The sequence below is a fragment of the Theobroma cacao genome, chromosome 10, assembly GCF_000208745.1.
Source record: "Theobroma cacao cultivar B97-61/B2 chromosome 10, Criollo_cocoa_genome_V2, whole genome shotgun sequence".
NCBI classification, from domain to species: domain Eukaryota; kingdom Viridiplantae; phylum Streptophyta; class Magnoliopsida; order Malvales; family Malvaceae; genus Theobroma; species Theobroma cacao.
This window is the reverse complement of record NC_030859.1, coordinates 14,512,196-14,534,255: the sequence shown is the minus strand read 5'-3', so window position 1 is coordinate 14,534,255 and position 22,060 is coordinate 14,512,196. Positions and strand designations below refer to the sequence as shown.

The 22,060-nt window shown below is 33.3% G+C and overlaps 2 protein-coding genes across 2 annotated transcripts; one reads left to right on the top strand and one right to left on the bottom strand.

Annotated features, from left to right (window-relative positions):
- Positions 3,589-15,420, top strand: LOC18586829 (pentatricopeptide repeat-containing protein At5g04810, chloroplastic). Its single transcript, XM_007010394.2, has 10 exons — positions 3,589-4,489; positions 5,183-5,310; positions 5,811-5,951; positions 7,033-7,119; positions 8,061-8,214; positions 10,112-10,171; positions 12,618-13,046; positions 13,560-13,855; positions 13,995-14,124; positions 14,637-15,420. The coding sequence occupies exons 1-10, from the start codon at positions 3,608-3,610 to the stop codon at positions 15,162-15,164; spliced, it is 2,835 nt and encodes a 944-aa protein (XP_007010456.2). The 5' UTR covers positions 3,589-3,607; the 3' UTR covers positions 15,165-15,420.
- Positions 19,951-21,812, bottom strand: LOC108663627. The gene is made up of 4 exons (XM_018128845.1): positions 21,498-21,812; positions 21,219-21,425; positions 21,008-21,105; positions 19,951-20,773 (listed from the first exon to the last, which is right to left on the bottom strand). Exons 1-4 carry the CDS (start codon positions 21,810-21,812, stop codon positions 19,951-19,953), a joined length of 1,443 nt encoding a protein of 480 aa, XP_017984334.1.

The window sequence follows — 22,060 nt, the reverse complement described above, 5'->3', positions numbered from 1 at the left end:
TTAAGTTAGCTTCTTCATCAAAAGGAATTTGATGATCCTGCAATTGGTTTGATAGCATGCATTCAAGCCAAGGTTTTCACTACCATACCAAGAAGCCTTTTAGTTCTTCTGTTAAAATGATATATATTGATATTGATCTCATTCAATGTATTATATAGAATTTATTATATTTTATAATATATATTTTCAAATATGTTATATATATAATTAAATAACAATAATTAAAAATTGTGTTGATAAAAATAATTAAATATAAATTTATCATGGTGATAACATAAAAGCAGTAAAAATTTTATTCACTTTTGAACTTATATGAGAGCATAAAATTCTAACTAAATACTAAAAAAATGTATTTATAATAGACTAAACCCACCGTAATAAGGGCCAAATTTCTCCTTTAGAAACCAAGCCCACAGGCCCGTTCAATATCTATGCCTCTATATGAAAGGTAGCACTTGAGGCCTTCTCAGAGGTTGATAAGTGGAAGCTTAAGAGGTTGACAAGTGGCGGGTTCTTATGCTTCTTTAAGTTGTTTTGTTAGGCCTGTGCAAACTTTGCTTCTTATGCTTCTCTGAATTGTTTTGGGCTATATGCATTGATTTTCAATTGGGCTTTAAAGCCTTCGGTGGCCTACATGCCTTAATCATTTCAAGGGGATTATTTTGTACTTGCCTTGTGCTTTCTTTTCCTCCATCCGCCTCTCTGTTGCTTTCATTGACCTTGTTTGTTCTTACTGTCTACAGTGACGTTTGGGTTTTCTATTTTTAGGGATTTGTAGCGAACGGCTCTGGTTTGCACGATCTCCCGACATGGCTTCCGTCTCGTCAATGCTTTCCTAAATTTTATTTATAACAGTACATTTCTGCAAAAGAAATATAGATGAACATAATTCTTGAAGCTACTAAATTTTCATTCTTTTTCATTTAAAGATTGGCTTTTTGTTTTAGTAGTAACTGTTTTTCTATTTTAATAATTATTTTTTTGTTTCACTCAAATAAAATATATACATATATATATATATATTGAGTGACAAAATAATGACAACATAATTTTTCTAAGATAATGTAATACATTGAGTATAAAACCAATTATCTAAACCTTTGCCTTCACATTGAGGAAAATTTTTTTTTACGGATATATGTTGATCTAAATCAAATCGAGCAAAAATTCACTTATTCTTAACATTTAAAATTTTAACATTTTAGTCATTTTTTCTGTTTTAGAATATAGATGTTTATGATTGAATACTTTTTGTCTCACATTCTGAAAATCACTACTAAAACTAGTTCTATCTTTTTTATGCAATCAAAATCTTCATTTTTGTCTTCTTAATGATGAATTAAAACAAACAAATATACATGAATAGAATTCTTTTTCTTTGGCTAAATGTTTATGATCGAATACTTTTTGTCTCACATTCTGAAAATCATTGCTAAAATCAGTCTTATCTTCTTCACACAGTCAAAATCTTCATTTTTGTCTTCTTAATAATGAATTAAAACAAACAAATATACATGAACATAATTCTTTTTCTTTGGTTGAATCATATTTTTATAATGAGTTAATATTCTCATTTCACTTCAATACAATTTTCTGTGTTTGCATATTAATTTTATAAGCATATCTATAATTCATTGTGTTAGTATTTGAAATATTTTAAAATTATTATTATACAATACATGTATTGCTGGTATTAATACTTTTCGAGTTCATTATTAACTTTTTATCTTCATCTGTAAAAAACTAAAATTCAATCTTGCAAATATTCCATACGACTAAGTATGCAAGACAACATTGGACAAATGAGATTGGTAGCCTTTGGTAATGTAACAGAGGAGCGAGTATCATAAAACTTGCAACACTCAATACAATCCATCGCATGATATTGCTTGGACCTATCAAGGCCTTGATCAACCAAACAAGGATAATTGTAATAGATCTGATGTTAAAGACAATTAAAGCAAGAACTTCAAATTACAAGCTGTTCGATTGTGATGTGATGGCAAACTAAGAACCTGCCACTTCAACTTCTACAAGCATTACTGTATCCTCAACACCTCCATTAACAATTGAACAACCAAAGGACTCTTACCATCACCAATAAACACATAAGTGGCAAGAGAACATTTCCCAAAAACATTCCTTAGGAAGGAGCTATCACCAGCCAAGGACAAGAATCACCAAAGAAAAAAAATACAAAACCAAGTTAGGATTACAATACAACAAACTTCATTTTACATATTTACTTTTCGTTTGATTGTTATTAGGTCATTTTTTTCCTTCTTTCATATAGTTTGAACTGCAAGCATGAGATGAAAATGATGCATTTTGAAATATTTTTGTCTTCATTTGAATGTTCAATACTTTTAAAATTGACACACATTTATAGAACTTTTGCTGAACGATTTATAGTCGAGGTATCAACACTGAAGTTTAAATAAATTAAATTCTTCTGCACATTTTGAGAGCTGCAAAGAAACAAAAAGTATTTTTTATGGATTATGAAATTCTGTTGCTGATGGATGTTAAAGTTTGCCTCTTTTAATTGTTTGTACATAAACTTCATGGATGCTTAATGTAAGTTGTGCATTATTCATAGACTTTTAACTTTTTTTGCTTTGGTTCATAAATTGTTGAGATAATTGCTTATGTTTCTTGGATTTATAAGATTGGAATTATTGGCTCCAGTTTATTAATTGAAGCTTAAACTGATTGATGCATGGTCTTTTAAAAGAAATTTTTTCTATAGGAAAATTAGGAAAATCATTGGTTGAAGATGATGGAAAGTTGCAAGTAAAATATTTATATATTTGCATATGCATTCATGTAATATTTTCATTAAGAAATCTGATAAAAATTTTAAACAATATACGATACTCCTTAATTGATTTGCCATTGTTTGTAAATAAGGCACACACTGAACGAAAACCTTAATGGAAGCGTAGCATTACTGAAACTTTTTGTTCATCTATAGTTAATATGAAATCTTGACATCTAATTGCTAGCTATGTATTAAGATGCCTTATTCTTTTGTTTTAAGGTGGCATGTAATATTATATACTATAACTATATATTTTTTATATATGCTTCGAATGCTAGTCGAACATTAAAACACTACTTTATCTAACTGCATATATTTTGTAACAACAGGAATGCCATCTTTTGTGAAGTTTAGCAAAAGCCTTATGTTGATTTTTACTTACAGGCACTACTTTTTGTACCTAACATAACAATGATAATATAAAATTATAAATTATCGTAATATTACTTTACGTTTTGTATCGATATTTATATATCTACGCATTATATTATAACCTTAGATCATAATATTTCAAAACCTTTTACTGCTGACTATAATATTTTGTATATATAATTTTTAACATATGAACTTGCTTTAATCCTGACATACAAAAACTTATAAAATAAATAATATGATAAACACAATTATTATAATATATATTATTATATCCGTATGCAACGCATGGAACATTTTTAATTGTATTTTAAAGAGCAAAATACTTGTGGCATGCTTGTGTGGGTTTTGGGACCTCGGGAGTCTAGCCCTATTAGTAGTAAGTAAAATTTTCAAAGGACTGCACAAGAGATAATGGAAGGCTTTTTGTCACTCCCCACCTCACAGTGCAGTACCTCATCCTTGTTCACCTCAAGACCCCACTCTTCCTCCGCCGCCACCTCCGTTTCCTTCTCCCTCCAACCGCCACCTCAACCTCCTGAATCTAATCTACGGCGCCCTAAGTCCATCAAATCCTCTCCAAAACCCAAAGTCCCTTCCAACCCCCTCAAAAACCTCACCACCACCATTAGTACTACTACTACCACTACAAGTAACAATCCTTCCCATGTGCCCGCCCCTATTGAAAGTGAACATACCACGCACCCTCTTGCCTCCAAACTTCGCCTCTCCAGCAAATTCTTTCCCCCTCCGCCTCCTCCTCCTTCCGTTCTCCAAGATACACAAAATGAAACTCTCATTTCCGAACCTGAAGCTCCATCTCCACAGCCTCAAAACCCTGAAAAATTCCGCCAAGATGGCAAGATTTTCATCGGAAATCTTCCCAACTGGATTAGAAAACACGAGGTTGCTGAATTCTTCCGGCAATTCGGTCCCATAAAGGACGTTATTCTGATCAAAGCCCACAATGAGATACACAGAAATGCGGGTTTCGGGTTTGTGATATATGGGGGCCCGCCTCCGCTGGCTGAGAAGTCGGCAATGAAGGCGGTAGAGTTTGACGGCGTTGAGTTTCATGGGAGAATACTGACGGTGAAGTTGGATGATGGGAAAAGGTTGATGGAAAAAGCAGAGGAGAGGGCCAGATGGGTTGAAGGGTATCAAGTTCAAGACTGTAATAATAAGTCTAAGTGGCATCAAGAGAGGGAAGGGTCCCGGAAGTTGTTTCGAAAGATTTTGGAGTCCGAACCCGAGAATTGGCAGAAGGTGGTTACTGCTTTTGAGAGGATTACCAAGGTATTTTGCTTCATCATTTATTCAACTTTATATGTGAGTTCTCATGTTTAAAATACTTGACAGAAAAAACAGCGCAGGTTTCAAGTTTTTGTGAGTTTAAGATCATTGAGTTTCTTGATGGCAGCAACTATGAAGAAACAAAGCTGATGTCTTTTGCATTATTTTTGCTTGTTATTATGTAAATGAAGATTGTCTAAAGGGTTTTTTTCAGCTTTTTTTGAGTTTGAGTCCGCTCTATACCTTGGCATAGTATAGAGGTCTGACATGATTGATATATAGAACAGTCACCAGACCAAATATTATTATAGTATTATTTCTTTCTCCTTTATTTGGTAGTTATCTGCCGAGAAACGTAATGTTGCAAAAACAGTGATATGTTGCAATGCAAGAAAATAATAGCTCTCATCCAATCGAAGTGGACACAAAGTTATCTGCTAGCAGGCTATTATATTGAGAAACTTAGATATGTTCCTCAAATTTAGTGACATCAGTATATCTCTAGAGCTGGAAACTTCTGATTATGGGAATCCTGTCTGCTAGCTACCTTAGGTTTTGACTAGGGTCTGAGAAATTTCTTGGAATATGTTAAACAACTTGAGCATTGTTAAAGTTATCCAAAGTTTTGATTTAAAGAAATTTATTCTGATTTGTACATATGTTGATGGTTTCTCTTCCTTTTCTTTTTCTTATCAGCCTGCTAGACGAGAGTTTGGATTGATGGTGAACTACTATGCAAGACGAGGGGATATGCATCGTGCGCGTGAAACATTTGAGAGGATGCGAGCAAGGGGAATAGAGCCAACCTCACATGTCTATACAAAGTAATCATTTCCAATAAAATCCATAGAACCTTAGCTTCATGTGTTTTCAATTCAAGTTAGCCTGCTACTGGTTTTTTTGAGCCTTTTAGCAAAGGTTTTCTATGTTGTTTTCATAGGCAATTATAGTTTAGGTTTCATTACTATTAGTGGGTGATAATTTAGGTATATTAATATTAGTGGGCTGAAATCATTTTAAATTCATTGATTTTTTTAAAAGAAATCCCATACAGAAGAGCCAAGCTGCTTTAATGGCAGGTATAGAAGGGACTCTTCATACCTATAAATTGGTAGTAGCTTCATTATAAATGCGTCTCAGATGCCTTTATTATTCATTCTGTTATTTGTAAATTTTGTTTGGGGAAATTTCTTTCAACAGTTTTCTTGTATACTTGATGGAAGTTTGTTTATCTTTGTCTTTTTATATGATTGATTTCCAGCAGTTTTCAAGATCATGTATACATTGTTCTTTTTCAGACGTTAAGATAGTTTATGGCATGCAGCCTTATTCACGCTTATGCAGTTGGCAGAGACATGGAAGAAGCCTTATCTTGTGTTAGGAAAATGAAGGAAGAAGGCATTGAAATGACTCTTGTGACATACAGTATACTTGTTGGGGGATTTGCCAAAATTGGCAATTCTGAGTAAGTAAGCTTAATAGGTTCTGCCTCTTTTTTTTTTGTTTATTTATTCTTTTCTGTCTTTTGAGTGTTTGATTGGTGATTTTATGTTTTTAAGCATATGCTGTCTGCATCTTTAGGACCTTAGTTGTTGGACTATGTTTAGCAAGGTAGTCAATCAAAACTTTGGCTGAAATTTTATGTTAAATATATGCTTGGCCAGCTCATAAGAGTTTCCAGAAGCAATGAAACTGTAAATAATGGAACATAAGTAGGCATTAGTATCAACCTGTTCCTGTTTCTTTTGCATATGGTGTTGACTCGTCCAAGAGTCTAGTTACTTATGGATTTTGGGTTGGGGTTGTTAAATGTTTCAAGATTTCCATGTAATATATTTTCTTCTATTTCCATTGATCTCAGAACCTCAGTCGTGGTTTTCCATTTCAAAAATGTGAGGCATTAACATTCTGTAGGCTCATTGCTTTAAATGGCTTCATTATTAGGATTTGGATGTTTATAGGAATCTTACAAAAAAATTTTTAACTTTGAGTGAAAAAGAAAAATGGATGAAGGGGAAGGTTACTGTCAATCTGGAAGGAAAAGAGAAAGGGGTGGGAAACAGGTAAAGGAGAATGTAGTGCCTACGACATGTCTTTATCTCTGACTGGTTGAGCTCTGGCCTCTAAGATAGCAGTTCGTTCCCTCTGAGGTGTGTACAAGTTATTTAGCCAACATTGAATATCATTAGGCATGCTTGCACCATTAAAATGTGTTTGTATATAACATGAAAAGAAAGACCAATAATTTCTTTGGAGGTTAATAAAGTTGCCTATTTGATAAGAGCAAGTGGATGCAAATTTTCCTTCGCAAGGTGCATGCATGGTTCAGTATCTCATGGTTTTGAATGGACTTATCTGGTTGAAACACTGTGTTTCTTGTGCATCTTGTTTGCATTCTTTCTATAATTTTCTTTTGAAAATTGTGGTACACTAAGTTAAATTTTGTTTGGGGGACTTCATAGACATTGTTGGTTTATTAAATTGTCAATGGCTAAAATGGGTGAATTTGCTTAATCTTTAACTAATACCGTGTGTCATTTTGGAAGAGCTGCAGATCATTGGTTCAAGGAGGCAAAAGAGAGACATACACCTCTAAATGCAATCATTTATGGGAATATTATTTATGCTCATTGGTATGTATTAAAAGCTTGGTTTTTATCCCATCATACTTCTATAAGTCCTTCATGTATTTTAGTTTTGCAATTTTGGGCCTTTTCTGTCATAGGTCAATGAACATAAAGTTGAGATTTGTGCTGGCTATACATAGTACATATATTGCTTTAGTTATTGTTTTGTTAGTTTTTTCATGTTCTAATTGGGTTTTTTCCTTTTTGCTAAATTGTCCAAAGAATATATATTGCTTTATTTATTGTTTTGTTAGTTTTTTCATGTTCTAATTGGGGTTTTTTCCTTTTTGCTAAATTGTCCAAAGAATCCTGTGTGAATCAATGCAATCTCTTCTAGATTTCATTGATATGATGTATGTGTGGAGATCATGTGCTGTGGAGTTGTTGTATTGCGTCAACTCCAAAACTCCAAAACTCAATGTTTGTTAACCTAGTGGAACATTTTCAAACTCTTTCTAATTAAACCACTTCCTTTCCTTGTTCCTTTGAGTAGCCTTGACTAGGTGCTTTTCATAATGTATTATCTTATTGTGTCTAGGCAGGGTAGGAATGAGTTAAGTTAATGTGTACAAATAAACAGACCAGGTTCATCCCTTCTTGTTGATGTCAGTTATAATCTGTCCATGATTACTAGTCTAGCTGGCATTGACCTGGCCTAATCATTCTAGTCATACTAGCTCTATTTGTCTATACAATGTTCACCAATTCTTCCATGGTAGTTTTGTTCATATATCAGAAAAACTTTTAAAATATGAGTTTTAATTATTATATTAAATTGTTCTATTTCGTCCAATGTACCATTGCCAAGCAGCCTATTGCAATCTTGTTTATGCAGCTAGCTGTCTTCCATAGTTCTTATATTCTATTTGTGAGAGCTACTTATTGTTGTTGTTATCATCATCATTATAAATAAGTTTTTTTATTTCATCTTTTGCTTCCATTTGCAGTCAAACATGCAATATGGAGCGAGCTGAAGCCTTGGTTAGGGAAATGGAAGAAGAAGGTATAGATGCCCCTATTGACATTTATCACACCATGATGGATGGTTACACAATGATTGGCAATGAAGAAAAATGCTTGATTGTGTTTGAAAGACTAAAGGTAAGAGCTCATTTCATAGTGTTTCTTGGAAAGTTTATAAAACATATGGAATTTAAAAGTTGTGAGAAATGAAGTAATTACACGTTTGCATTTAGAAATCACGTCTTAATATAATCTCTATTTGTCCCCTGGAGGAAAGGTAAGAGACTTTGTTCCTTTGATAGTTTGAGTGGTGTATTTTGGTACTTGTCCAACATGGTATGTTCAAATTTTCAAGTCTTCCCTTATATTCAAATTTTCAACCCTGACATCCCTTTTCACTTTGAGCTGTAAGATGCGTCTGAAATGGGTATGCTGGCAAAAATAAAGATTCGAGTAATATAGGAAAAACCTCAAAGCGAGAAGATTTGGTATCTAAAAGCTAATTTTATATGTAGGTATTTATGGTTGAAGCCTTAAAGGCCTAAATCCTTTTACTTTTCACTTCTTAGGAAGCGTGAAAAACAATGTTTGTACTATCTTCTTTCCTTCCATGTTTTTGGTACTTTTTGTTCTCTTTTCTCACTTTTTAAGAGGTTTTGTTTTTCGGCCAAGAACAAAGAATTTTTTTAATTAATGCAAACCAATCTGAATGTCATACATTATGTCTATGAGTACTGCACTCTTCAAAAAAAAAAAAAAATTGTCTATGAGTACTGCAATCATCTAAAAAACTCATAACGTTTTAAGAAGTTTGAAGTTCATAACTTCTCCTTTCTTGTTTTAAATGTAATGCATTCTTTTCTTCTCATTCTTCTCCTTTAAACTTATACCACCTTTTGCCTAATGTAAAGAATTAGATATTATCTATTCATTCCAAGAATCAATGGTATTTTATTGTCCCTTTTTTTTTTGTTTTTCCTTTTTCTTCCCTTTGGCTTTTAATAATCCAACCCCCCTCCCACGCGCATGCACTACCATCACTCTCCAATTGTAATCATTGTTTTAGCCCATAGATATATCAAAAATTAGTACGGAAGTGTGGATATATTGGACATGAATCAAATTTCAGAAAGTACCAAAATATTGATCAAGTTGTATGTTTTCTTTTTTAAATTTTTATATGTTTTCTAATTTTGTAAATATAAAGGTCATTCAGCAGTTTTTGGAACTTTTTCCAACAAAACTTTCTCAGAAAAACCTCCATTATTTTGAGAACATTTTTTCTTGGGGGTTGTTTTATCAGTTTTCACCTGTTTTTGTTCTTTTCTTCACATTTTCAGTTATCATAAAATTACTAAGAAAAGTATAACAAAGAATTTTTTTCTCTTGTTAAAGAGAGAAAATCCAGTGTTTTGAGAAAAGTCATAGTGAAACAATACAAAATGAAAAATGCCCTTAGTCGCTTCTCTTTAGAGTTACCAATGATATTTCCTAAGAGAGGTATTTTAAAGATAAGCATCACACACACACAGCCACATAGAATCAACACCCACTCCCCCTACCCCGCCCAACACCACACACGCACATGCAACAAATTGAAACTAGTACCATTTCTCTACTTTGAATTCTCTTAATTTCTTTGACATACATTGCTTCATGTATGTTTCTAAATTCTGTTGTAATTTTTCACTGCCTTGTCAAACATAATCAAAGATTCAAACTTCAAAAGCTTAATCTCTTGGTCTTTTTGTATTTTTTTACTGTTGGATTGAGGATATCAAGATTTTCTTATATCCACAAAAACTTTATACTCTTGAAACAGTTAGATTCCTATCACCTCTTGACATTATAAACAACTCAGAAACTTTTGTGATGTGTTTGATGAATAGAGACAATCTTAATTACTACATTGGGTTTTGTTTGCTTCAAGGGTGTGACTCTTCATCAAAGAGGATAGAAATTTGCAATAGAAGTTGTTATACCTACTACACTTGTCTTTTGCTCTGTGCTAACTTTTGCTAGAAATTTGCTGCAGGAATGTGGATTTACTCCCTCAGTTATCAGCTATGGATGCCTTATAAATCTTTACTCTAAGGCAAGTCTTTTTTAATGTTTTTCCTTATAATGGTTGCTTCCCGTTTGTAGCACTCCCCCCAACCCCCTTAGTTCCTCTCCTCTTTGGGATCTTTGGCACTAGGGAATGGTTCTTGCTATTAGATATTAGGGTTAATTATCCAGAGTTGAAGTATCTTCTGAAAAGAGTGGTATGTTCTGTGGGTGAATTTGAGAATTTCCTTAAGGGGATGAAACTTTCTCATCTTAATTTTCCCTAAATCTAGTTACTAGAATTTAGATTCAATTTGCTTTGGTGTAAATTTTGCAGTGTTGTAATCTTTTAAGAGTATTATTTAATAGTGGCAAGATTATTTACATTTCTGGATTTGCGTTTAAATCAATTGCTTTCACTTTGCCCTTGTGATCTGATCCATTCACATGTTTTCAGAACCAGAAAAAATAAAAAATTCTCCCTTTTTTTTTTTTTTGGGGGGGGGGGGGGGGTACACTTTTCTTTCCCTAATAAGTAGTAAAATCTATTTACCATTACTCTTCAATATAAGCTGTGAAAGAAATCTGCAACTCATTGTACACCGTTTGTCCATAGCAATTAATTTTCAGACAAGTTAGTTGGGAGAATAGAATTACAACTGAGTTAGGAGCTTGTGAGCTTGACTAAGGAGATAAACTGAAACCGAACAAAAGCTTTGGCATGTCTTTATGGTGCTTAACTCAGTAAGAGCTTAAGTGTTCTGGTTAAGCTTGTAAGCCAGCCTCTTATGTTACATTCTTAATATACAAGAGACTTTGTGGAAGAGTTTTATGCAGAGCTTCCCTTGGAGCTGACCATTCATAGGAATGTGGTTTGACAACAACTATCTGAAGAGTGGAGAAAGGGAAGGGCTAGGGGAATGGGGGGAAGGGAGATTACATACAATGGATGATTGCCTTTCCTACTCCGACTCTTCTGGATGTTGTTTCCTTCTTCTTTTCTTTCCTTTCTTTTTTGGTCTGGGGAGAGAACGATAACAGGGGGTTGTCTCTATACATATAAATAGCAGGATGAGTCCTAAGTTGCTTATTGGACATTGTTTACAAAATTGATGTTTGTCTTTGCCAAAAGCTTTAAAATTCAACTCAAGCTATTTAGCTTGAACTCGACTTGGTAGAGAATAGCTTGAGCAAAGCACTGATCCTTGTGTTTTCAGTGTCAATGAAGTTTATTTCAGGATCTTGTTTCCAAAGCTTTGGGTAATATTGAAGCATTATCAGAATACACCTTGTCAAGTTTGAAATGGAAAAATAGAATGGCCATTACACTAGTCAGAATTAGATATATCTGCTGGGATATTACTTCTGTATGCTATTTCCTTGTGAGTGATAGATCAAGATATTTCCAGAAATTTTGATTAGAACAAGGTGACCTACTGATGCCTTTTGCTATGGTATGTTGGTTTAGGTCAATGTGATCAGAGAAAATCAAGATTGTTATTATTGATGCTCGGTAAATAGTATATCTACATTTGTGGTGGGTGTACCACATGACATTAATGTAATAAAATGTCCCATGATAAAAATTGGTTTGGAAATCCCACATATTATACTCATAAATAAATCATATCTAAAGTGATAAAGTTAGCCATCCAATTGCCCCAAATGTTACATTTTGAGCCATTTTCTGTTCAGGTAATTTAGATTGTGAATTGTGTAATTATTTTTCTCTGAGTTCTCATTGGTGTATTGTATTTAAGCATCTATTCTAGATAAATACATAAATAAATAATGATAAACTTGTCAGTTGTGATTTTATTGAAGTAAATGAGAAAATGATGGCTGTTGTTTTTGACCAAAGATAAATGAATCATCCTGGGTACCACGAATTGTACCATGAGCATAGTCCATTTACCATGTGTATCTGTTTTCTTTTTTTTTTTTTTTACTTTTTTTTTATTTTAATGATTATTTCGTAAGTGCTCCTCGTTTTATTATTTGAGCAAGTGACCTGTATAAATGTTGCATAAGGTTTTGAAGAATTTTTACGCCTAATTCCATTGATGGCTCAGGTTATCAACTAAAGAAAACAATAAAAATTCTCTGCAAGTGACCTATATAAATGTTGCAGAACGTTTTGAAGAATTTTTATGCCTAATTCCATTTATGGCTCAGGTTATCAAGCAAAGAAAACAATAAAAATTCTTTGCATCATTTTTTTTACTATGCCTGGTAATTAAATAAGCTACACAGTATTATTGATTCTAGGAAAAGCCAAGCGAAACCTAAACAAAGCAAGTCAATTTGCATGTCAACCTATTGGTTTGCATCTAATATTCATGCTGACAAATTGGAGAATCTGAATCACTAGTGTAGTATCTAATCGTATAGAATTTGCAAATAGCCATATATCTTTTGCACCCCTTGTTATTTTGGAGTTCTTCTGTTAATATGTCTCTGAACTGATTAATCTGCTTGGTGTATTTGGTTTCCAGATTGGAAAAGTTTCCAAAGCTTTAGAAGTTAGCAAAATGATGGAATGTGATGGCATAAAGCATAACTTGAAGACTTATTCCATGTTGATCAATGGATTTTTGAAATTAAAAGATTGGGCCAATGCTTTTGCAATTTTTGAGGATTTGGTCGAAGATGGTTTGAAGCCTGATGTAGTACTATATAATAATATCATCAGGGCATTTTGTGGGATGGGTAACATGGATCGTGCTATTCATACTGTCAAGGAAATGCTAAAGGAGAGGCATAGGCCTACTACACGTACATTTATGCCTATTATACATGCTTTTGCAAGAGCTAGGGAAATGAGAAGAGCCTTGGAAGTTTTTGATGTGATGCGGAGGAGTGGTTGCAGTCCAACTGTACACACTTTCAATGCTTTGATTCTTGGCCTTACTGAGAAACGTCAGGTATAATATGATTTATAAGACATTGAGGTGGACAAATCCTAGATTTACATGTTCACTGAGGATTTTAGAGACATTTGTTTATGTAATGAATTTTATCACATTAGTTGAATATTGATTTTAGGAAACAGAATTAATGGTAATAAATTATCCCCTGGATATTCCATTTAGCCAATGGAATCAGTGCATTCAGAACAATGCTAGTGGCAGGAAAATCACTTGTTTTACACGAGATAATGCTGAGATGAATCTTGTATTATTGGATGGGTTGCTGTATTCAATTGTATTGTTCCTTTCTTTTCTGGTACATATGACATTGGGCAACACAATAAGAGGTAGTCTTGTCCCTTTACTCAAACCTTACTCTCCCATTTTCTATCTTTGAAATGGAGACCTAAACATTGGAGTTTCAAGTTTTAACTATTGAGGCGTCCCTTCTTTTTGCCTAAGAATCTATAGATATTGTGAGCAAAACTAAATATTTTTCTTTTTAACATTTTAATTAATTTTTTGCAGATGGAAAAAGCTGTTGAAATATTGGATGAGATGACACTGGCTGGCATAAGTCCAAATGAACACACATACACAACCATCATGCATGGGTATGCTTCATTGGGTGATACTGCAAAAGCATTCAGGTATTTTACAAAATTGAGAAATGAGGGCCTTGAGATTGATGTGTATACATATGAAGCACTTCTGAAAGCATGCTGCAAGTCTGGGAGGATGCAAAGTGCTCTAGCTGTCACAAAAGAAATGAGTGCTCAAAAGATACCGAGAAACACCTTTGTCTACAACATTTTAGTCGATGGGTATGGATTCTTAATGACTTATGTATATCTGCCATTTACTCTAACATCAATATCAGTACTCTCTTTTAGCCTCCTATTCAATTCCCACCTCGTTTTGACTATACGTGATGTGAAATCACTTCCAATTTTTTTCTTTTAGATGGGCTCGGAGAGGAGATGTTTGGGAGGCTGCTGACTTGATGCAGCAAATGAAGCAAGAAGGGGTTCAACCTGATATCCACACTTACACATCTTTCATAAATGCCTGCTGCAAGGCTGGAGACATGCTGGTATGTTCCTTAACGAATATTCAGTACATTTGGGCATATTTAATATGTATAGTTGAGAAATATATGTTTTATAATCTGAGTAACATTTGGAATGAGTTTCTGTTGTTATTGCATTGCTTATTTATTTTTACCTTAAAACCCTTTAAAATATGGCTATTATACGAGTTAATCAGGTCTTCTGGAGCAAGATTAGTTTGTTGTTGAATGTATTTATTTATTTGTATATCCTTAGCATTTCAAATTGTATACTTAGTACTTGTAGTAGATTATGAATTATGATGGTGTGGATTTGTGCCTTTGTATGCTGCAGAAGTCGGAAGAGAATGAACGCGACTTCATTTGTGTTTAAGGGCATTCTTCCTAGAAAGATTTGATGAATCTTACTGTTGTTTTATTTCTGAGATTATTTCATTGGATGCCTAAAAAATTAGAAATGTATCTTCAAGTGTTACCTGTCCATCAATGCCCATGTTATTTTCTGCAGTAATTCTTAGTTTAATTTTGTTTTCTAGAGAGCAATGAAAACAATCCAAGAAATGGACGCTATTGGAGTAAAGCCAAATGTTAAAACCTACACTACACTGATTCACGGATGGGCACGTGCTTCTCTTCCAGAGAAGGCCTTGAAATGCTTTGAAGAGATGAAACTGGCTGGTTTGAAACCGGACAAAGCTGTGTACCATTGCTTGATGACATCACTTCTGTCAAGGGCTACTTTTGCGGAGGCATATATTTACTCTGGGGTGCTGTCTGTTTGTAGAGAAATGATCGACTCTGGTTTGACTGTTGATATGGGAACTGCAGTTCACTGGTCGAGGTGTCTACGTAAGATTGAGAGGACAGGTGGAGAACTTACAGAAGCCCTGCAGAAGACCTTCCCTCCTGATTGGAGTTCATACCATACAATCGCTGCAAATTCTGATACAGAAACAGATGATGAACTCGAAAGCGATCATGATGATAATGATGTATATTTTGCTAATGTGACTGAAGGTGATCATGATCTAGATGAAGATGCAACAGATTATGGTTATGAATGATATTTTGCTGATGCGAGGAGAGTGTTAATTTATGCATCGTCACGAGCTTAGCTTGAAAGTTTTCTTGGCTTTCTTATATTTTGTTTTTATCTTTGTACGAGCAATAGATCGATCAATATAGCATGTTCCAAACACAATCAGGTTTTGTTCTGTTTGGAGCATCAGGGCTTATGTTGTAACATGTAATTTTGCAAGTAGCTGAAATTAAACTACATTTTGCCATGCAGGCTTACCTATGTCTCCCAATTCATTTTTTAACTCAGTTTAAAAAGTGTTTTAGACTATAATAGTCAGTCTGAAAGCAAAGAGGAGGGCGGTTTTTTGGGCAGCTGCAATTTTCTGGTTAACTAGATGTTTAGACCAAGAAATGTAGTTGTCTGTGCTGTGTATTGAGCAGCAGAGTTAATATACAAACGATGATGGTATCTGCATTATGTAATGGAAGGCTGTTAATAATGTTAGCTCAATAATGATGAAGTAGTTAAGAGAGGATGAATTGGATTTCTAAAAATTTTTTTTCAACGAATCAAACTTCTGAGGATAACAAGCTTAAAGTCCAGTTATCAAATTTTCTCATTTTAAAACATGCCAAATAATTTAGAAACCAAATGAACAAGTTTAAAATAAATTCTCAAAACTCTTCAAAGTGAGGTGCATAAGTATACGAAAGTGTATCAAAAGTGATTTAAAGAGTGAGTTAAAAAATAAACATGTTTAAAAACAAATTCTTAAAACTCTTCAAAGCAAAGTAAAAAGCACTAGCGTCAAAGTGAAGAGTAGAGAGTTGCAAAAAAATTTCAAAAACTTCTTCAAAACAAAATGCACAAGTTCAAGAGTTAGAAGAAGAAAGAAAAAATACAAAGAATTTATACAAGTTTGGCTCTCTCTGTACATCCTCTCCCTTGACCCACTATGGAGTTTGAAATCCACTATGAAAACCATTTTTTAAAAGATCAAGCATAATCTTTACAAACCATTGCCTTTTATGGATCAAGATCAGGTGCAATCTCTTGCCATTTCAAGGATCAAGTGTAACCTTTACAACAGTGCCTTTTCAAGGCTTAGGCATAACTTATCTCTCTTTTATAAGATTAAAGCAAATGTACCTTTAGAAGATTGATTTTGCTAGGTAAGTACATGGAGGAAGAGTTTGAAGGAGCTAAAGATGATTACAAAAGATACAAGTGAAAGCACAAAGAATTTAAAGTACAAGGATAGCTCACAAGCTTTTTGGAAGAATATGAATGGCTTGCTCTAGCTTGGTTTTTCTTTCTTTTTCCTCTTCTTCTTCATTTCATTTGATTCTTGATCAAATGATCTTTCTTTCAACTCTCCTTTCACCCAAAATGTGTTGGAGAAGTCCTTTTTATACTTGGAAAAAGTTTATAACCATTGGAGATTACTTGATTGGAAAATTAGCCATTTTTCTTGTCTTTTTCGTGTCCAATGGCTCTTTCTAGAGCTAAGGAATCAACTTTTTCTTCTCGAGAAATTGATTCTTTTTGGGTTTGAATCGTTTTGTCTTGTAAGAATTGGTTAGCGCATTCTTGAGAAATCAATTCTTCTTGCCTTTGGAGCATTTTATTTTCTAGGAATCAATCTTTGCATTCTTGAAACATTGATTCTTCTTCGTTCTAGATTTTCAAGAATTGATCTTTTGCTTCTCCAAAAGTCGATTCTTACAATTTGGGCACCAAATTCAAAATTCAAAATTACTTTTTCCAGCTCCATCTTCATTCATTCTCCAATATTTTCTTCTTTTTCAAGTTTTCAATTTTTGTCTTGCAACTTCAAAAGAATCGATCACTTGATGCTTGAGAAGTCAGTTCTTGCTTTTCTAGTGGCTTTTGTATTTTCAAGAATCGATGATTCCTTTTCCAGTAGTTGATTCTTATACCATGAACTTAAGATTCAAAGTATTCAAAGTTTTTTCCCTTCACAAAGCAACTTCAAACACAAGTTCAAAAGTCAATCAAGTAAGGAAACACTAAAGCACTTCAAAAGCATTCACGGATTACTCAAATAAGAAATTTTGATAATTTTTGTTATTTTAAAGCTTTAATCACTTTCCAAGTATTAAAGCTAACAATCTCCCCCTTTTTGATATGACAAAAACTTTGAGCAAAATTTGCTTATAAAATTACTCCCCTTAAATAGTTGCAAGTTTAAAAAACTTGAAGCTTGAAACTATAATATCCCTTTTTGATTATGCAAATTTTCTCAATATCTCTCTCCTTTTTTATTATATCAAAAAGGAAGATAGAAACACAACAAGCATAATTTGCAAAGCATGATAAGCATGATAAGGAATATGCTAAGATGCACTATGCCACCAAGATTCAAATCTAATACCATTTGATAGATGTAAGTAAAAGCTTCCCTTTTGCAAAAGCAAATAAGCACAAAATCAATTGTGAGAGATTAACTCATTTTATCAATTGATAAAGTTTTAGTAAAAACTCCCTTTATCATTAAGCATTCTAAGCAAATCAACTTCAAATTTTACATATTTAAGAAGGATATGATCAACTTTAAAGTTCAAATAAGAAGAGAAAATAAAACTTGATGTAAATTTAAAATTAGATGCCAATTGAAAATACCTAAAGCTTGATACCAATGGTTGAAATAAACTTGATATCAATTGTGGATCTCAACATTCAAGCATAAATGAGAAGCATTAAGGAATAAAAAAAGTTTGGTGTTAGAAAGATATTACCAATAATGTAGAACACCAATTGTTGGATTCTCACCGTAACTTGTTGAAGATCTGAAGTGCTAATGACACCAATTTTTATAAGCTCCCCCTTAATAAAACATAAGATGATAAGGTCTGTAAAAGATCACTTGTTAGGAGAGATCATGAGCCTATAATAAATGGGCATTTAAGTAGATATTCAATCATGCATTAAATACTCATGTTTGCAAAGTAGTTCCTAGGCTTGTCTAAGGTGTCATTAGTCACCAAGTATCAATCTTAATCATTTTCAAGTCATTGAGTATCATTAAGCAATACCAACCAAGCATTTTCGAGGAAATCTCTAATTTAAAAGAAATTATAATTCTAGGAGAAATTTCATATCAAAAGAATATAATCTTTTAGTATTTTTAACAAGTATTCTTCCAAATTATTATGCAAACATTTCAAGAAATATTCTCCAAATCATGTATGATCCTAGAAATTCAAAGAGAATTTTCACATCAAGAAAATATCATTATTAATAAAGCTATAAACTAAAGTTGGCTGCACACAAAGTCTTTAGATTATGTAATCATTTAAGCTCATGGAAGACATAATTAATATTTAAAAGCATAATGAAAAGATATTTCAACAATGTCAACACAATGTTCAATCAATCTTAGCATTTGAATATATCTTTTTTGTAAGTTTAGTTTTAACACATCTTTGAGGATTTTCTTCATATTTAAAAGCATTTTTCATTCATTTTCAAAGCTCATTATGTTCAATCAATTTTGTCATTTCAAAACAAGAATGAAGTTAATATTCTTGGCATATCTTTTAGTTTGGTCAAGTCACATGCTTACATGATACTTAATATTGCTTAACCTTAATGATTGAAGTCTAAAACTTAACTAAAGCAATAAAATTACTCATAGAGATTAATTCCATAACTCAAGTCAAGTTTGGTCATGAATGATCATTCATTTGAACTTAAAGAAATATCTCTTAGTTCTTCAAAGATTTCTTGTTTTCAAAATTCAAAATGCTAACCTAAGAATCAAATTCTCAAAAGAAAAGACTTGATTCTTAAATGAGAAGAAAGAAAAATTTATTTCTTTATCACAAGAGGAATCTTTTCTGAAGAAGGAGAAGTCAATTCTTAAATAGAGATCAATAGTGAAGAATCAATTCTGAGAAAAGAAAAAGTTGATTTTTGGAAGACAGAAGCTTCAGGATTTGTGAAGAATTGATACCTTAAAGACAAATAATTGATTCTAAAGGGATAGAATGCAGAAGGTAGAAATGTAAAGAAGAAATAATCAATTCTACATGGAGAAGATATTGATTCTTAAAGCACCAAAAGTAAAATTCAAGAACTTGGTGACCAAAAAAGAGATGGTATAAGTGGATAAAAATAGAGTATCAAAAATCAAGCTTAAATTCAAATTTGGGTACCAAACTATAGTGAAGAACTGACACCTTGAGGCAAAAGAATTGATTCTCTAAAGGTTGCAAATGTGTCACCTTTGAACCCAGTTGTAGAAGAACTGACATCTTTGAATAGAAGAATCAATTCTTCAAAGACAAAAGGCTTCAAACTTTAGAAGAATTGACATCTCAAAATAGAGGAATCGATTCTATGGAGATAGAAAGCTCCAAACTTTATGAAGAACCAACAACTGAATAGTAAATAATCAATTTTTCGTATGCGATAGAATTGTGCGAGCTAGCTAAAATTTATGAGAAGTGATTCAAATTTCACTTCAACGGTCAAGAAATCACAAAGGCTAAATATACCTACCTTGAAGACGTTAAAGCAAAGAACTTGGAAGGATTTTGAATGAATTTGAATCATCTTTGAAGAGGAAAAGAGTGAAAAAACAAGAAAAAGAGTTGTGAATAGAAAAATCCTATCTTTGAGTAAGAGCAGAACCTAAAGGTCACATTTTTATCCTTCAATTGATTCTTTCTGAGCTTAAACCTTCTTTCATCTCTCATATCTTTTGAGAAAGCTCTCATATTTTTGATCCTAAACTTCTTTACCAGTCTTGTTAGAGGTTTGGAGCTAAAGGTTTATGAGAAGCCACTATTGTATTGGTTATACCTTTAAGTGACTATCTCCTCTCCAACTTTAAAAGTCATATTGCTTTCCTTCACATCAATGATTGTGCCTGTAGTCACTAAGAAAGGTTGTTCCAGGATTAAAGGAGTTTCTACCTCCTCTTCCATCTCAAGCACAATGAAGCCTACCAGAATGAAGAGATGCCCAACTTTGAGCAACACATCCTTTATAATCCCAATAGGGTATCTGATTGTTTGTTCTACTAACTGCAAAGAAAATGTAATAGGTTGTATCTCATTAAGTCCAAGTTTCTTGGCAATAGACATAGGCATAATTGAAACACTAACACCTAAATCACACAAAGCTTTAGAAAATTTAAAACTACCAATGGTGTAAGGGATAGAAAAACTCCCTGGTTCTTTAAGCTTTAATGGAAGCTTGTTTTGGAAAATAACACTACACTTCTTAGTAAAGACAACAGTTTGAAAGTCTTCCAATTTCCTCTTTTTAGATAAGTTATCCTTAAGAAATTTTACATATGAAGGCATTTTCTTGAAAGCTTTAACAAAAAGAATGTTGATTTGAAGCTTTTTAAACATCTCCATAAATTTCCAAAACTGGTTTTCTTGTTGTTTCTTGAAACGCTGAGGAAAAGGTGCTGGTGGTAGAGTTGACTTAGTCTCTAACTTTTGACACTGCTCATTAGAACTCGTAGTCTGTGCCCCATTCTCAACTATTTTGTCTTTCTGTTCAGCTTGCTTTGGGTTACTTTCCACTTCCTTACCACTTCTTAAGATAATGGCATTGACATGTTCCTTACCTTCCCTCCTCGGATTTGCCTCTTTATCACTAAGTAGTGTTCTTGAGCTTTATTGTTTAATGAGTTAGCAAGTTGACCAACTTGGGTATCAATGTTACAAAATGATGCTGTTTGACTTTGAATGAGAGTTTGATTTTGAATGATGGCATCATTCTTTATCACGAACTAAATCAATAAATCCTTTACAGATGGTTTCTTTCTTGGAATAGGAATTCTTGCCTACTATTGAAATCCAAAAGGTATGTTCGGCTTTGAAGATAAAGATGATCCTTGATTGTTACCCCAAGAGAAGTTTGGAGGGTTCCTTGACCCTGGGTGGTAACTGTTGGAGTGAGGATTGTTCTACTATTTGTTGCCCATAAATTGCACTATTTCTGTACTGCTTATACAATGATTGCTTGCATGTTTATCTCCACTATATTGACAAAGTACAAAAGGACTTCAAATGGAATTAACACCAAAAGATTCAAGTTTTTTAGTTAAAACTACTACCTGTGCTGATAATGTCGTGAAGGCATCCACATCATGAACTCTAGCTACTTTCCTATGCATTGATCGCTCTATGGGCAACTGGTAGTTGTTTGAAGCCATCTCCTCCAACAAATCGTATGCCTCATCAATTGACTTAACCATTAAAGCTCCTCCAATAGTGGCATTAGTGGTGGTTCGAACATAACCATTCAATATATTGTAAAATGTCTACATTTGTAGCCACTTTGGAAGACCATGATAAGAACAACACCTAAGTAGGTCCTTGTATATTTCCCAAGCCTCATACAACGATTCAAAATCTAGCTGCATAAATGATGTGATATCATTCCTCATTTTTGCTGCTTTAGCTGAAGGAAAGAACTTGGCAAGGAACTTTTGAGCAAGATTATCCCAAGTTGTTATGGATCTAGTAGGGATTGCATTTAGCCACACTTCAACTTTGTCCCTCAATGAAAAAGGGAAAAGCCTCAAATGAATTGCATCATCTATGACACCATTGTGTTTAAAGGTATCACATATCTCTAAGAACTTTGAAATATGGGCATTTAGATCATCATTTGGAAGGCCCTCAAACTGGATTGATGTTTGAATCATGGTGATGATGGTTGACTTGATCTCAAAACTGTTGGCTTGAAAAGTCAGCCTTCAAATGCTCTATGGAATCTTTTGTACCAACGGAAGAACATAATCCCTTAAGCAACGATTTTTAACTACTACTCTCTCTTGGATTTGCTGCTCACTGTGTCGATCAACCATTGTATTTGTTTGAGAAAAACCTTGTTAATTTTTTCATCAAAGTCTTCAGAATGTTCTCTCAACATGTACATCGCATTGTATAATCT

Bases quoted from the DNA above. Each gene is read 5' to 3' on its own strand.
- LOC108663627 (XM_018128845.1), bottom strand. From the start codon at position 21,812: ATGATTCAAACATCAATCCAGTTTGAGGGCCTTCCAAATGATGATCTA. The intron at 21,426-21,497 runs GCTTGGGAAATA...CTACAAATGTAG, and splicing joins ATTTTGAATCGTTGTATGAG to ACATTTTACAATATATTGAA. The intron at 21,106-21,218 runs GTAGTAGTTTTA...TTGTATAAGCAG, and splicing joins TCACGACATTATCAGCACAG to TACAGAAATAGTGCAATTTA.
- LOC18586829 (XM_007010394.2), top strand. From the start codon at position 3,608: ATGGAAGGCTTTTTGTCACTCCCCACCTCACAGTGCAGTACCTCATCC. The intron at 7,120-8,060 runs GTATGTATTAAA...TTCCATTTGCAG, and splicing joins AATATTATTTATGCTCATTG to TCAAACATGCAATATGGAGC. The intron at 10,172-12,617 runs GCAAGTCTTTTT...TTTGGTTTCCAG, and splicing joins TTATAAATCTTTACTCTAAG to ATTGGAAAAGTTTCCAAAGC.